Source organism: Trichechus manatus, unplaced genomic scaffold (genome assembly GCF_000243295.1).
Source record: "Trichechus manatus latirostris isolate Lorelei unplaced genomic scaffold, TriManLat1.0 scaffold00036, whole genome shotgun sequence".
Classification (NCBI taxonomy): domain Eukaryota; kingdom Metazoa; phylum Chordata; class Mammalia; order Sirenia; family Trichechidae; genus Trichechus; species Trichechus manatus.
This window is the reverse complement of record NW_004443972.1, coordinates 7,825,347-7,842,058: the sequence shown is the minus strand read 5'-3', so window position 1 is coordinate 7,842,058 and position 16,712 is coordinate 7,825,347. Positions and strand designations below refer to the sequence as shown.

The 16,712-nt window shown below is 35.0% G+C and overlaps 1 protein-coding gene across 4 annotated transcripts in view; it reads left to right on the top strand.

The window, feature by feature from the left end:
* The window catches only part of PRPF40A (pre-mRNA processing factor 40 homolog A), a 57,756-nt gene extending 44,643 nt beyond the window's left edge, over positions 1–13,113 (top strand). For 2 of the 4 annotated variants that reach the window (XM_023730405.1, XM_012555272.2), the window contains exons 16-26: positions 299–432; positions 5,458–5,572; positions 5,728–5,831; positions 5,939–6,055; positions 6,570–6,707; positions 7,002–7,097; positions 9,439–9,525; positions 9,609–9,705; positions 9,790–9,851; positions 10,761–10,892; positions 12,060–13,112. In XM_023730405.1, coding sequence (XP_023586173.1) covers positions 299–432; positions 5,458–5,572; positions 5,728–5,831; positions 5,939–6,055; positions 6,570–6,707; positions 7,002–7,097; positions 9,439–9,525; positions 9,609–9,705; positions 9,790–9,851; positions 10,761–10,892; positions 12,060–12,152 — 1,175 coding nt within the window. In that variant the 3' untranslated portion in view covers positions 12,153–13,112. Of the gene's footprint in view, positions 1–298; positions 433–5,457; positions 5,573–5,727; positions 5,832–5,938; positions 6,056–6,569; positions 6,708–7,001; positions 7,098–9,438; positions 9,526–9,608; positions 9,706–9,789; positions 9,852–10,760; positions 10,893–12,059 lie in introns of all 4 variants that reach the window. The other 2 variants (XM_004375386.3, XM_004375387.2) reach the window with 2 other exon arrangements.
* Positions 13,114–16,712: the final 3,599 nt, after the last annotated feature.

Below are 16,712 nucleotides of genomic sequence, written 5' to 3'. Positions count from 1 at the left end.
ACTCCTTGGGTGATTCTAATATTGCTGACAGATTTCAGTATGAAAACTTTATTTTCATTAATTGTGTTATGTGTATATCCTTTGTTTCATGCTAGGATTCAGAGTATCTTTTAATGAGGTCTTTGTGAAATTTTCCTTAAAACTTGCCTGTTTAGATAATAATAAGTCAAATTTGAATTTAAATTAAGTCCTTCTGAAAGACGAATCTGAATTTTATAGGCAGTTAAGGCAAATAAACTGCTTTCTTTACTGGTATTTGAGATTTTTAAAAAAAATTTTTTAACAAAAAACACTTTAGACATGGACAAAGAAGATGCATTAATTTGCTTTGAAGAACACATTCGAGCTTTAGAAAAGGAAGAAGAAGAAGAAAAACAGAAGAGTTTGCTGAGAGAAAGGAGACGACAGCGTAAAAATAGGGAATCCTTTCAGGTAATAGAAAATCTCTCTTGTCTTGCATTTTCTTGTCTAGTTTTTTAATATGTTTACTAGACTCGAACATTTATGTAAATGATTTTGAGACCCCTCTTCCTGATTTCTTGACCTAGGCTTTGTGGAGGATCCATACACGTTTAACTCTTAAATTCTGTAATTAGTTATGAGGTCACTTAGGAGAACAGTCATTTTAAGCAAGGGAATATAGAAGGCTATAGCATATGTTGGCATATAAGGTGAGCATTGCTAGATAAGGTTTCAGTTGAAAGAAAAATAGCATGAGGGAATGCTGAAAATAAGATATGTGTGATGAGACTTAGTAGTTGATGTTTAGTCTGTAGCAAATGTTAAGGATTGCTGTGGTATAGTTTGGGGCTGGGCCATAATTCTTAAACATCACACTTAGGAACTGTGTTACATGCCCTGTGTATAGGCTAGTGACTCATTTTCACATACAAGGATCCCTTTTATTCACTCAGTAATGGAGAATATCATGGAGCAATGAATTTTACATTACAACAGATTTTTGTTGTTTATTGCCCATTTCAGTTATTGTAGTAGCAGCTAGAGTTCACTGATTGCTTACTGTGTTCAGCAGAATAGAGCCAGAATTTGAATTCATGCAGTCTTGATTACCAAGTTTCTTCCATTAAAAACTGTATTAGGTTAAAGGTTATATTTAGGGACTTAAGTAACAAGTTTATTTCTTCAAGTAACAGTGTGTTTGGTCTAGAGTAGTGTGCACACTACCCTAGACCGTTAGGGTAATCCCCTAGACATCTCTAGGGCAGTGATTCTCAAAATTAAGTGTGCATCAGAATCACCTGGAGGACATTTTAAAAAACTCTCCCTGTTATGCCAAAGGTCACTGTCATCGATTGAATTATTTCCCCAAGAAATATGTGGCAACTTGGCTAGGCCATGACTCCCAGTATTGTGTGGTGGTTCTTCATTTCATGAGCTGATGTAATTTTCCTATGAATCGTAATCTCTGCCTGTGATTAATGAGGCAAGATTAGGTTATGTTCAAGAAGATTGGGGTGGGATACAACACCCTTACTCAGGCCACAGCTCTGATCCTATGTAAGGGGAGTTTCCCTGGGGTGTGGCATGCATCACCTTTTATCTTATGAGAGATAAAAGGAGAGAGAAGCAAGTGGAGAGATAAGGACCTCATTACCACCAACAAGAATAGCCAGGAGGGGAGCTTGTCCTTTGGACTCAGGGTCCCTGTGCTGAGAAGCTCCTAGACCAGGGAAGATGGATGACAAGGACCTTTCCCCAAAGCCAGCAAAGAGAAAGCCTTCCCCTGGCACCCTGAATTCGGGCTTCTAACCTAAACTGTGAGAGAATAAACTCCTGTTTGATAAGTCCATTCATTTGTGGTGTTTCTGTTACAGTAGCATTAGTAACTAAGATAGTCACTAACCATCTTAAATGCGATAACTAATAGCTTTCCTCAATCCATAAAAACATGTTTGCTACTCTTGGTGGGTTCCTCTATTTCAGTGGTTTCTCAAAGAATCATTTGGAGGATTGTTAAAACCACAGATTGGTAGGTCCCTTTTGCAGAAGCTGGGTCTGAGAACTTACATTTGTAATAAGTTTCCAGGTGATATTGATGCTGCTGGATCACACGTTGAGAACCAATGCCCTAGGGCATTATCCTTGTCTGCACACTTAAGAGGTGGGTTGTCCCCATGATCACATTTTATCTTGGAGGAAGTTGAAAGAGCAGTTTTTAAAACTAGTGGTGTAGAAGTTCCACTTGCCTCCTTTGCTCATATTGAGTTGATGAGAATTTAATCACATGACCACAACTAGCTACATAGTTAGAATACCTAGTTTTCAGTTAAATAGCCATGTGCCCAGGAGGAAGGGAAGAACCGTTGAGCTTTGATTTCCCCTGTAAGAGACCAATACAGTATACAGTAAAATAGAAATTAAATTGAAATAAGGAGGAAATCTTAGTCACAGAAAATACAAGAACAGAATGTAGAATGTCAGTACTACGGTTGGAAAATGTGGAGAAAAAGTCTAATGTGAAGGCCATACGAGTCTACGTAGTTTATAACTAAACCTAAAATACAACTTTAAATCAGGTTGGTTTATGTCTCATGGTTTTTGATTATTATTAATATAATTAGTATTAGCATGTTTTGTGGATAATCCTTCAGATATTCAGCTCAGTGATTTTTTTTTGTCCTAGTACATTTAGAATTTCATTACAATAAAGATTGAGATTTACAATTAAAAATCAGGATTCAAATTTGGAATAACAGGTCATGAATGGAAAGAACTTTCTCACTAATAATTATGATCTCTGTATTTTATTGAGTACTCATTTGTCAGCCAAATAATAAATACTTGTCATATCTCTGACAAGATAAACTATGATTTTTTTTTAAAAAAAAACTCTTAAAACTAGGATTTGAATTCATGTCTAGACTGGAAAGGAATGGTCAGAGGCCTTTAAAGAACCAGGGGAAAGTGTAGTGTCTCAGAAGCCAAGATGGAGTTTTAAGTAGAGCAGGGCTTTTCCAAGTATGGTCCCTGGATATGCAGCGTTAGTATTACCTGGGAGTTATTAAAAATGCAAATTCTCAAACCCTGCCCCAGACCTGTTGAATGAAATTTTGGGGGTAGGACCCAACAATCTGATTTTTTTTTTCCTTTTTAAACAATCCTTTAAGTGATTCTTTGAGAAACCACTGAGATAAGAGGAACCCAACAAGAGTAGCAAATGTTAAGAATATTTATGGAACAAGGACTGAAAGAATACTGTTAGCTAGTTGCATCAAGTCATGTCTGAGTCATGACCCCATGTGTGTCAGAGTAGAATGTTTTATAGAGTTTTCAGTGACTAATTTTTCAGAAGTTGATCACCAGGCCCTTCTTCCAACGTGCCTCTGGTTGCAGCGTGCCTTTGGTTAGCAGCTGAATGCATTAATTAACCACCCAGGGACTCTCGAAAAGTTGAAGGGTTGCCAAATAGTTGAAGGGTAATTAGAGGCAAAATTAGACCTTTCACATATTTTGAAGATAAGGGAAAGTTTGAGTAAGCTCAGGGTTAAAAGAAAGTCTTTTCTTAGGTAAGAGAAAACTAGTCAAGAAGGGGGACAATGAAGACGGAATTGAAAGATGGGGGTTTCTCTCATTAAACAAAATCTTTGAAAGTTTGGAATTCAAGTAAACATATGAATAGTTATGAACAGTATATAAGGAGACAGAAGGAGATGGGGGAAAGGAAATACTGAGTTGGATCTAAGTCTGGAGACTTTTTTAATGTTTGGCTGTTGGTACCATTGTAACCATTTTTAAGTGTACAATTCAGTGACATTACTTATATTCTCCATGTTGTGCTATCATCACCACTGTCCATTTCTAAGAGTTTTTCATCACTCCAAACAGAAACTCAATATCCCTTCCCCATTTCCTCCTCCCCTCAGCTCCTGGTAACCATAGTAACCTTTTTCTCTATGCATGTAAGTGGGATCATGTAGTATTTGTCCTTTTGTGTCTGGCCTACTTCACTTAGCATAATGTTTTCAAGGTTTATCTGTGTTGTAGCATTATCATAATTTCATTTCTCTTTATGGCTGAATATGTCATTGTATGTATATATACTACATTTTGTTTCTCCATTTTTCTGTTGATGGACACTTGGGTTGTTTCCACCTTTTGGTTATTTTGAATAATGCTGCAGTGAACATTGGTGTACATGTATCTGTTTGAGTCCTTGCTTTCAGGTCACTTGGGTATATACCTAGGAGTAGAATTTCTGGATCATATGATAATTATATGTTTAATTTTTTGTAAAACTGTCAAACTTTTTTCATAGTGAGTGCACCATTTTATAATCCCACCAGCAGTGCCACAAGTGTTCCAGTTTCTCCACATCCTTGCCAGCACTTACTGTTTTCCGTTTTTCTGATCAAAGCCTTCCTAGTGGGGATGAAGTGGTATCTCATTGTGGTTTTGATTTGTATTTCCTTAATGACTAACAATTTCTGAGTTGTAAGACTTCTATGAATGTGTTCTGATTTGAAGAACAGTAGAGACATAGGTGCCTGAAGTTATTCCTGGACAGCACTAGCACTGTCCAGTAAAAATACACATGCCATATATGCATTTTACAATTTTCTAGTGTCCATATTTAAAAAGTAAAAAAAAAGAAAAAAGGTGTTGCTAATTTTAATAATCTATTTAATCCAGTGTATCCACATGTTATCAATATTTTTTTAATTGAGATTTCATATTTTTTTAATACTAAGTCTTCAAAATGTGTTGTTTTATACTTTTAGCACATCTCAATTCGGACTAGCCACATTTCAAGTACTCAGAGTTACATGCAGCTAGTGGCTACCATATTGAACAGTACAGGTCTAGGGATTGTAGGAATAGAATTTGGGGTCATAGTTGCACTAGGGGCATTTGCTTATAGGTTTAACTCTTAAGGACTTGGGAGAGTGGGAGATGTGGAAATAGCTAGGTACAAAGGTCCCAAAATGTTGCCCTGAAAGTCAGCAAAAATAGGAAAAAGGTTAAAGAAGGGAAATTGAAATAAGCGAGTAAAAGTCCCGTGTTTGTTATGAAAATTAAGTGAAATATTTAGAAGATAGTAGACACTCTGTTTAAGAAGTATATTTTATAGGAAACATGCACAAATATCCTGTAGCGTCATCATTTGAGATAGGTAATATCCAGTATTTCCAGTATTCTAAGTTAACATTTATGTTTTTTAACTGGAAATGTTGTTCCGTCTTAAGGGGTAGGAAACTGGTGCCTAGAAAGATAATGCAGCTTTCGATAGGTCCTTTCCTCTGAAGTCCAAAATATATTTTTTCTTAAAACCAGATTTTACTTTAACAAAATCTTCAAGTATTCTCTGCATCTAAACATGTTTGAAACAATATTGATAGAAGAGTTTTAAATATTGCTAAATTTTTAACCTGTGTTTTTGTTACATTAATATTTCTAATGTACTTAAAGATGACTTTTCAAATATAATGGCTTTTTCAGATATTTTTAGATGAATTGCATGAACATGGACAACTGCATTCTATGTCTTCTTGGATGGAATTGTATCCAACGATTAGTTCTGACATTAGATTCACTAATATGCTTGGTCAGCCTGGTGAGATTCTTTTTCCTAATTTATACTTAGGACAGTAGTTGGAATGGAACAAAGGGAGGTAGTTGTGTTGCGGGGAGAAGGGGTGATTTTTTATGTTTTATAAACAAAAAAGTAATTGCAGCTCTTTGGTTAGAGCTAGCTTTTGACTTCTTTAGTTTTTTCATTAGGATCAACTGCACTTGATCTTTTCAAGTTTTATGTTGAGGATCTTAAAGCACGTTATCATGATGAGAAGAAGATAATAAAAGACATTCTAAAGGTAAATAAATAATTTATTAATACCTGTTCCCTTTTGGTGTATTTTAAAGATTGGTACTGTGTTTATTTGATAGATGTATTATACTAACAAAATTTCTATTTTTTTAGGATAAAGGATTTGTAGTTGAAGTGAATACTACCTTTGAAGATTTCGTGGCAGTAATCAGTTCAACTAAAAGGTCAACCACATTAGATGCTGGAAATATTAAACTTGCTTTCAATAGTGTAAGTTATCCTCTTCACTCTTATAAACAACTAGTTTTAATAGTACCAAACCAAAAAAAACCAAACCCATTGCCACCGAATCAATTCCAACTCTTAGTGACCCTATAGGACAGAGTAGAACTGCCCCATATGGTTTCCCAGGAGCACCTGATAGATTTGAACTGCTGACCTTTTGTTTAGCAGCCATAGCTCTTAACCACTGTGCCACCAGGGTTTCCTTTAATAGTACAGTTTCTAATATATTCAGTCAAAAGTATTTTAAGTTGTAGGTTATTAGAATGAGGGAATATGAATAGGATTTTACAGAGTAGTAGGCAGTTTTTCAAAGTAAGCTAAAAGAACAATAGGTGATAGATTGGATGTTAAGCTTCCTTTGCTCACATTAACTGGTGTTATGGATAAATTGGCCCTTAACTTATAAATGGTGTAACAATACTTTTAAATTAGGAATAATAATTTCAACAGGAATTATAATTGTACAATTGCAGTTGATTAAATATGGTTTTTCTACAAGTTACTAGAAAAAGCAGAAGCCCGTGAACGTGAAAGAGAAAAAGAGGAGGCTCGGAAGATGAAACGAAAAGAATCTGCCTTTAAGAGTATGTTGAAACAAGCTGCTCCTCCGATAGAATTGGATGCTGTCTGGGAAGATGTATGTATACTTAAAAATTTTTCCTAATGAACTGTTTACAATTGATAATATATTTACCATTTCATAGCAAAGAAATAAGCTGAACTATTTGTTGCTTAGAATATATTTAAAGTATATTCTTTTAAGAAGGATTCTCCCTTTAGAAATGTTTGTTAAAAATGGTTTGGGCTTTGAAGAAAGGAAATAATAGACCTTGAGGGGACTGTCGTTCACTTGCTTCTGTGATTCCTTTTAGGCATATTTGTATACCTTTTTTTGGTACTTGTATATTGATTACATATCTGAATTTTTCAGATCCGGGAGAGATTTGTAAAAGAGCCAGCATTTGAGGACATAACTCTGGAGTCTGAAAGAAAACGAATATTTAAAGATTTCATGCATGTGCTTGAGGTAATTTTAATATTGTCATAAATGATTCTGAAGTACTACAAAATATATAAAAATATAAAATTTGAATTTAGATTGATCAAGGTGTATTTCTTAACATCTGTTACTTTTATACAAATGTAGTTACGTGGATGGTTTTTTCTGTAAAAACTACTTTTAAGTGAAACTATAAGCTTTTGTTGGAATATAAAGATTTATTTGTGGAGACTGCTCATGTCTGTTTCATATTTTTAAAAAGTTCTAGAAATTTAGCAACTTCGCAACCATACAGTTGTAGTCTTAATATTGATTGGTAAACCCAAAGAAAACCTTAAAATCTTCTTGTATATCAGTTGTTTCAGATATTACAAATTACATCTGTAGAAAGCCTAGAAGAGTTTCTGAAATATAATGGAATAAGATGAGTAATGATAACACCTCAAGTTATTCCATTAGCTGTGTGAGGGTATTTTTATGAATGTTTCAGATAGATACTTGTATATAGTAAATACATTGATGATTAATTATTAATAATATTAATATTAATGGTGCCTGTGTGGGACAGGTGCTGTTCTAATTGTTGTACATACATGAACTTAATTCTCACAGCAATCCTGTGAAGTTATGGATGAGGAAACGGAGGAATATAGTAACTTAAACAGGGAAGGGATTCCAACGCAGGCTATTTGTTTGACTCCAGGATCAATGTTTCTAACAAGTATGCTGTGCTGCCAGTGCTAGACAAACTAGTACTTTACAACAAGCTGAAAGCTGGCACATATTTAATATTACAGTGTTGCATGGTAGTTGGGCATAATGGGTCACTTAATTGACTAGTCATGATTTCTTTTGATTTATTGTTCCTGATTAATATCAACGTTGACCCAAAAACCTGTTGGCCTTCGACTCGATTCCAACTCATAGCAACCCTATAGGACAGGGTGGAACTGCCCCATAGGATTTCCAAGGAGTGCCTGGTGTATTCAAACTGCTGACCTTTTGGGTAGCAGCTGTAGCTGTTAACCACTATGCCACCAGAGTTTTATCCAACATAGGACTCATTCAGGAGTTGTGCTAATGGGGCCAGAGGTTCTGTAATTTGTAGCAAGCTCCCAGGTGATGCATATGTCGCTGGTCTGAACCATTTGAGTAGAAAGGACCAGATCTAGAGGAAGCCGGCAAATAATATAAGTACCCAACATAGGACCTGTATTATTTCCTGGCTTTTCGTGGTCCTTTCTACTCAGTGTGGTTCAGACCAGTGACATCTGCATACCTGGGACCTTGTTACAAAGTACAGATATTGGCACAACTGCTGAATGAGAATCTACCTTTTAACAAGATTTCAAAGTGGTAAAATGCACATTTAATTTTGAGAAGCTTTGCTCTAGGTATACCCATTTTCCCCTACTTGAAGGATCTTCAGCCAGATTCTCTCATGATTGGTGCTAGAGGTAAAATAGTGAGGCAATAAATGTAGCTAAAAATAGTGGCACAGGGAAGGGGTACTGAACACATAATCTGAGCCTTGCAGTAGAAAAATTTAGTGTTCAATGACATAAAAAGAAAGGATGAGAGGCCAGTCCGCTGTCCCTTCTGAGCCAGATTTTTTCATTGCCGCTTATTTGTAACTAAAACAGTTTATTTTCAAAGCCGTAGGATATGTTTGGGGGCAAGCGGCTTTTATTAAAGCAGCAGGTTCCCTTTCCCACCAACTTAATAATTGCTTTAATAAAAGTTAGAATTGAAATCCACAGAGACAACATTCATTTTCTGATTTCATGTGGAATTTGAGTTAGATTGTCTTAGGATATCTGAGTTTGAGTAAGATGGGAATACTTCTTGGGGAAAAGAAATAGATTTTGCATTTAGTCTGAGACCAAGCTTGTGTATCTTAGTTCAGGGATACCTTCAAGCTAGTTATTTATATCCATGCCTGGCTAGCTAGTTGACCAAAGCCAGATTCATCAGAAAAACCATGCTTGAATGACACTAGTTTTCAGTGTTTTTGAAAGCAGTTGTTACTGCATTCTGCAGATTACACTTTTTTTTACAGGGTATCAATTGTCCTACTGACTCACATCATTCTCATTGCTGTAAATACTACTTTACTACTACTTTTTAACATTGTGTGTTTACACATCTAAATGAGGGGTATAGGATGGTAGGAAGGAGAAAAAATGTTAAGTGATAATCCTTTATAGATAATAGTTCTACACATTCTCAACTGGATATATCCTAAATATGCAAGATGAATAGAATTTTACTCTAAGAACTTGTTTGTATAGCTTTTAAAATATTCTTTATGATCTGCTGTCCAAATTTACATAAATATAAACAAAGTTCTGTTTTCTTGACCCTGTAGCATGAATGTCAGCATCATCATTCAAAGAACAAGAAACATTCTAAGAAATCTAAAAAACATCATAGGAAACGCTCTCGCTCTCGATCGGTAAGGAAGTTTATTACATGGCACCACGAGTATATTGAAATATTGCCAGCATCATTATGAATGAAATTATTTGTGTTCTTTAGGGGTCAGATTCAGATGATGACGATAGCCATTCAAAGAAAAAAAGACAGCGATCCGAATCTCGTTCTGCTTCAGAGCATTCTTCTAGTGCCGAGTCTGGTGAGCATTTCTATTTAATTGATTAAAATCACTGACACTTTGATGTCCTCAAATTCTTACTTTTTTTCCTTTCGTTTTGCCTAGAGAGAAGTTACAAGAAGTCAAAAAAGCATAAGAAGAAAAGCAAGAAGAGGAGACATAAATCTGTAAGTGAGCTTCTAGTTTTTAAAGTGGACCTAGCCATTTGCCCTTAACTCTGTCAGTTGCAGTTGAACCTTTTTGTTTATAGTCTTTGTAGTCCAACACAGTTCAGGTGGTCACCTAGGCTTGATTGATAGAGTCTTTTTCTGAGCCTGTATATGTTTAAGCTAGTTGTTCTTCACTTAGATCTCCCGCTAAAATCACTTGGCGAGCTTTAAAAAAAAGTACACACACACACCAGCGTTGAGATTCCCACCCTGTTTAAAAGAGATCCAAGTGTGTTGCAGTTGTTGAGACCATAGGTTTAAATATTTAAACAACCACTTCCTCTGCTATTGCAGTTCTTGTAGTCCTAGGATCACCTAGGAAGCTTCTCCAAAATGTAAAGGCCTGAGTGCCAGCACAGGACTATTGAATCAGAATTTCTCTTCATGCTGCTCACTTGAATTTGTACATATCTAAGTAAGAACCACTAATGTAGGTACTAACATTACATTTTTAACAACTCCTCAGTAGCAGTTTTGAGGAAACAATTTTCATTGTACAGTTGTCAGCGTAAGATGTGATTAGGCTTATAGCATCTTATATAAATACTTAAATAAAATAAACCAGTATTTTATTGGTTGGTGAAAAATGTAATATCTGTCTACATTTATACACAATAGATAGAATTCGATCTGAAGTGTATCTTCATCCCATATTTATTGAGGCTCTTTTTTAGTTATTTATTACCCTGTCCGAATGTCATCCTTCCTATGGGAAAAACCAGGTCTCTCCTATGAATCTTGGAAATCTTGTAGAATGAGGTTAAAAATTCAAATTAGGTTACACCACACTAGGTCCTGTGGGAACACATACCCTACTATGTTTTTAATCAAAATGATGACTTTTTTTTTTTTTTTTAATTTTCATAGGACTCTCCAGAGTCAGATGCTGAGCGAGAGAAGGACAAAAAAGAAAAGGATCGAGAAAGTGAAAAGGACAGAACCAGGCAAAGATCAGAATCAAAACATAAATCACCTAAGAAAAAGACTGGAAAGGATTCTGTAAGTTTTTAGAATCCTTTTGTTTAAAGAATACAATATGTGTTTTTACGCAGATAATGCACGCCTTCTACTTTTGTTTGCCAACCTTGCCCTCCTCCCCGCCCCTGGTATTTTTGTAAGTGTGCTGTGCTAATTTTTTTTTTTCTTCACAGCAGCATGTAAAAGAAATTGGCATAGTGGCAATTTCAAAAATACAAAGGTGTATACTCTGATTAAAACCATAATAGTGTTTAAACAATAGACATTTTTCAGATCTACCATGTGTGATCATATTAGAAAGTAGCACATTTTAGAGTGTACAGAGTAAAGACCATAGTCTGAGTAGGTTAAAATTACAGTTATGGAATACTACATACTACTTTAAGGAATATAAAATTTTCATGACTCGAATCGGGTTCTGTCTCCAGATGTTCACAGTCATTATTAAGTACAGTTTTAAAAGGTAGCAGGTCAGTAACTTGTTAGAAATACTGACGTGGGGTGGTGGGAGCAAATGGGTAGGGGAATAAGCCAAAGTTATGTTCATATCAAGTTACATAATTAGTCCTTAGTTTTCCCTATATAGAGAGAGATACGTAATGACAGTGCAGTAATACAGACCTTACGCTTGTGCATTCCTTCTATAAATTAGCAGTGGGGCTTTCTAAGTATGTAGATAAGCCCGTCCTACCTCTGGATTCAGTAGAGATACAGGGTGAAGTGTTTTTTTAAGCTGCACAAGTGAGTCTGATGAACATCCTTGGTGAATTAAGTGTACTAAAAGCATAATACTTCTGTTAGTGTCATATAAAACACTTAATAGACAACCTAGAATCTGCAGAATTAGCATGGAATAGAGTACCTGGGAACACCTGGCTTCCATTAAATGGAAACAAGGTGCTCTGCATTCAGTTGTATAACAGGAAAGAAACAAAACCGGTGTGTGCCACCTTGTGGACTGAAAGTAGCATTATGTAAAAGTCTCATTCTAAGTATTTTCTGTAACAGAATAACCAAGGAGTGCTTAATCAGTAAGCCACTGATGGGCTTTTGGGGAAAATGGGCAGTCTTTAAACCCTGTGAAATTTCTGTGTGTGTTTCTGTGGCAAAGAATCTATATAGATTTTGGATTCCTTGTTTAAAGGTTCATTACTGACGTCACCTGTAATTGTATTCATTCTTTTTCAGGGTAATTGGGATACTTCTGGCAGTGAACTGAGCGAAGGAGAATTAGAAAAGCGCAGAAGGACCCTTTTGGAGCAACTGGATGATGATCAATAAATTATACCAAATATATGTTTACAGTATGATTTAAATCTAATTCAGACCAGGGACTCTGTTTTAAGTTCAATTGAAATAACACTGGGTTTTAATTATATCACAGAACAAAAAGTGCATTTAAGTATTGTTATTGTGGACTTGACTTTATAAAGACAAAGGAAATTGAAAATAACTTTTGATTCTATAATAATCATATTTTCATATGGTCATAACTGTCTTTCTGTGACCCTTTCAGAGGGCACTGCAGGATGGATTAAAGGTGGCAATTTACTGATAACTGCAGATGTCTCTACTTTGTTCTAAAGTCTAAGTCATGAGGTGGTTTGATTTACTTTATAGAAGTTGGATTTTGATGATAAACTGAAAATTTTTTTGATACATAGTAGTACAAAAAAAGCACCAGCAACTGATAAAACTGCTTTTTTGTGCACTACCCAACTGGTTAAAGCTGATGTGATCTTTTATGGTGAGCTCCTAAGAAATAGGTGATTTTGATGGAAATCTGGCAGACCCTGAACTACAGTGGTGCCAATGACTACTACTGTAGTAAAGCCACCTTTGTCATTTTTTTACTAAACATCTGATACATTTTAAGAAGGCTATTATGAGGGCATTATTTTGAATATCTATTTTGAGGTGATGTTTAAGAAAATTAACATCAAATCAAATTGTAAATTAGTTTAAATATTTGCCTTAAGGACCTACTAAAGAATGTGCCACCAAATTTTAAATGATAGTTGCAGTATCCTTGTCTAAAACACAAATGAATGTTGACTTAAACATTTTCTTTAACAGAGTTGTCTTTTTTTTTTTAAATCCAATCTTTTTTTTTTTTTCATTGAGGAAGTCTTTTACCTTCCCTACACACTGAGAAGTATTGACTTCGTGGTACACATTCTAAAGCATTTCTGATTTGAATATTTTTGTACATTTTTATCAATTATTAAACCTTCTCTTCTAGCGTGTGCTAGTATTTATTTCTACCTAAACTGCTCAGCTCTAAAGAAATTGTATGACCATTTAAAGATATTAAATCCTTGAGATTTTGCTTTTTATCCAACCCATATAGCTAGTTTAATTTCCTTTTTTTAATATTTCAGAATATTATAAATCAGTGCATTTAAGGCCCCTTTGTGTTTGATTTGGAAGAGCCCTGGTGGTGCAATGGTTAAGCACTCAGCTGCTAACTGAAAGGTCAGCAGTTCGAACCCACCAGCTGCTCTAAAGAAGAAAGTTGTGGCAGTCTGCTTCTGTAAAGATTACAGCCTTGGAAACCCTATGGGGCAGTTCTGTTCGGTCCTGTAGAGTTGCTATGAGTCGAAATCGACTTGACAGGAGTGGGTTTTGGTTTTTTTCGTGTTTAATCTGTGAATTTCCTACAGGATATTTTAGGGAGGCCAGTGGTTTGAACGAAGCTAGAGTACTCTTTACATGCTAACTTTCAAAGGTTGGTAATGTAATCTATACTATTTTCCTTCAGTGCAGGAGATTTTTTTAAGTAGACAAGTAAATTTTAGCACCTAGTCTTTAGGCATTACCTTAGATATTGTCTTTATTCTTTTAATTTGGTTACTTTCAAGTTGGGGCTTAGCAAAAAGTTCAGTACTTTGCCTTGAACATCCTAACAAAGCTGAAAGTGGGACTGACCAGGATGACTCTTTTTCTTTTCTTCCCCGTTTTTGAACTGAATCTGAAGTGTTCACTGTAGTAAAGTCAACAAAAGGGAAAAAATTATGTTTCTAAATTTCTCTACCAAGTCATGTTTCTGCTATGAAATATTACATGACTTTGTAGAAAGTGAGAATCACTATCTTATAAGAAAATATGAAGTAATCAAATTGCTTGAGATTAGTCTCCAATTATATATTGGAACCAAAACATAAACAACTTTGGCAACAAGGGAGTTGCCTAGATTTAATTTTCAGAAGTCCCATTGTAATGACAGTTAATATTACTAATCATGTCAAACATTTGACGTGAAAGTCTGGTAAAGTCTTACGCATATGATACTGGCAGAAATGCTAATGATAAGAGAATTTAGAATCTGTGAAACATTGTTTTAATCACTTCCATGAATGACAACTTTTTAAAAGTACGTTTAACTTCTGATTTTTTTGAATTTGAATAAAAGGCTATTGATGTGTTTTAGTATGTCCTCAAAATAGATTTCTGTATTTCTTATAGAGATACCATCTTATCACAACCTCAGATCCCTACAAGGCAATCTAAATTCAAGTTTCCCTTTAGTGTTCACTCATAAAAATTAGAACTAAAAACAAAAGTGGTGAACAAATTACAACTGAAAATACAACATCTTAGGTTATAGACCTTCCTATAAAAGATGTAATTGAAGTCAATTCTAGTCTGCCTTTGATGATCCCATCAAATGGGTTTTAGTTGACAGTTCAGAACAGTCTGAAGGCACAGGTGATGGGAAGTTTTGTTTTAGAGCAAGAGTTGTGAGTGAATACTTTTAACCAGATTAAGTTTCTAAATCTTCAGTTTGGCAAGGGATTGAAATGTCTTTGAATATCGGTCCTACTAGAGCTTAATGGATGTGTTCAAACAGGAAAACGTGTTTACCTTCAGATAAGGGGCATTTTATACTTTTCAATTTAAGCCTCAGACTCTTAGGAAAACATTGAGGATTTATCCTCAGTATCATTAGTATTAATGAATTATTGGATTAAATTCACAGATACACTATTATACTTTAAATAGTCAAAATCAGGACCTCATATATTTGATTTTCTCATTTTCTCCCAGTCATAATTGCTATGTGGGAAAATTGAGTTTGTATGAAAAGTGAATTTAGTCAATCAGGTATGAAGAATTGTTTGTACTTTTCCTAAGTGTATTTAAATAATAACACTTTTAAATAAAGTCAGTGGTCCCACCATATTTTTTAAACACAGTGACCATTTCATTATCCTTATCCAAAGTAGATTTAGCATATTCAGACTGTATGTTTTCAGCATTAAAAAATGCTTTATATTTGACCATAAATTTGATAATAGTCAAAGTATCATAGCTATTTCATCCTTTGACTTGACAATCGGGTGTCACTCTATTCAACTATAAAATGAAAAGGATTGGCCTAGAATAGACAATTTTAATTCACAGTGGTAGGTTGAAGAATGTGTGAAAACTCTTCGAATATTTTTTGTACATTTTTCTGGAAGGGGGGGTGGTCCATAGTTTTCATTTGATTACCAAAGGGCCTGTGTCCTGTGTTAACAGAGCATTTGCTTAGACGCTCCTGGATTTTCTCCCAGTGCTAATAGTCAACTGCTGACTAGGCAGCCACTTTTATTTTTACTCTCCAGAAAGAAATAACCCCTTTATATGAATTTTTTCTTTTAACTCACTTCCTATTTAAGAGAGAGAACTGTTCTAATCAAATAGTACCAAGGGAAGAGAGATGAATGCTTTTTTTTATTTTTTAAAGTTTATAGGATATTTTAAGTATGTTATGTAAATTAAATGTAAGCTATAAAACTAAAGAACTTCAGCTTTTAAAACTAAATAAACATTTCTAAAAGCAAATCGTGACAAAGCACATTAATTCCTTGTATCTGAAATCTAGATTTCCTTTTCCCTTGGGGATGTCTCTCTCTAAGTACTAGGTAAAATCTAGTTCATCCACCCTACCTTCTGTATAGGTAAAATTGCACCTGTTTTACATAAAGGAAAAGCAAAATAGCATCATGAGTTATTTTCATGGAATTGTGTTCTAATAGGCTTATAATCCCATGCTTTGGTTCAGGTAATGACATACACAGATCTAATAATTCTTACCTTATTCTTACCTTGCTTTTGATTTTGTTTTCCGATTATTTTGACTTAAATGGTGGTCATATAAGTTTCTCAGGGGCTGGGATCTGTTTCATTCATTGCTATATCCCTGGGAAATAGAACACTGCGTGGCACGTATTAGGCATTTATTGAATGAGTATAAAATATTGATATATGTGCTCACTCAGCATCCATAGTACCCATTGTCTATATTAAAGGGCTTGGAAAAGCATCTTTGCAATAAACCATACTAACAACTAAAGCCACATACATAAGGTTTAGTACCCATACCTTCTCCTTTACTGCTGCTTCAGAAATGCCCAAAAGCTTGCTAGTGAGAACATACTATTATGTGCGTGGTTTTTGAGTAGGAAAGGAAATCGCTTGTGATTTGAAACATTCCTTTTGTGTATTGATTAATTGGTATACCATACTAGTTAACTTTTACTTGAGGAGGTAACATTCAGCTAGATAGAATTGGTCTTTTAAAAGCCCTAATGGCGTTAATAGCAAAACTAAGCCAAGAACTAACCATCTCAGGTTATCTGTGACCTGGCAGGCACTCAAATGTTCATTGGAACTGACTTCAAGGTAGGGTAGAAAGGGAAGAGGTTTTGCTCATCCACATACTCCCATTGTTTATCTCCGTTTTATTTAGCTTGTCTGCCTAGCCTAAGTTCCTACTTGAACTTGCTATATGAAGACTGTCAAAATGCTTCTGTAATTCTCAGTAGGATCTAGTTCAAGATCATCTCATTATTGCTA